Source organism: Alligator sinensis, unplaced genomic scaffold, assembly GCF_000455745.1.
Source record: "Alligator sinensis unplaced genomic scaffold, ASM45574v1 scaffold1165_1, whole genome shotgun sequence".
Lineage (NCBI taxonomy): Eukaryota > Metazoa > Chordata > Crocodylia > Alligatoridae > Alligator > Alligator sinensis.
This window is the reverse complement of record NW_005842477.1, coordinates 757,880-758,105: the sequence shown is the minus strand read 5'-3', so window position 1 is coordinate 758,105 and position 226 is coordinate 757,880. Positions and strand designations below refer to the sequence as shown.

At 64.6% G+C, this 226-nt stretch overlaps 1 protein-coding gene across 1 annotated transcript in view; it reads left to right on the top strand.

Annotated features, from left to right (window-relative positions):
- The first annotated feature begins 143 nt into the window (after positions 1-143).
- HAX1 (HCLS1 associated protein X-1) overlaps positions 144-226 on the top strand; it is a 3,628-nt gene continuing 3,545 nt past the window's right edge. The window contains exon 1 of the mRNA XM_025212640.1: positions 144-161. Within this exon, the coding sequence (XP_025068425.1) occupies positions 144-161 (18 nt within the window). The remainder of the gene's footprint in view (positions 162-226) is intronic.

Sequence of the window (226 nt, the reverse complement as noted above, 5' to 3'; positions counted from 1 at the left end):
CCGCTCATTAAACTGCTGTGACTTGACTGTCCGCGCCCGGAGTGCCTGCAAGGGGCGGGGGATCTTTTGCGACACTCACCCGCTGCGCTTGACGGCAGCAGCGCGTCTGCCCGCCTGAGGACAGTAAAAGCGAAGAGGTCGCCATGACGTTGCGGCGTGACGCTAGGCGGCCATGCTTGACGGCAGCGCGGCGAGGGGAGGGGAGAGAGGGTCTCACTTAACTGCG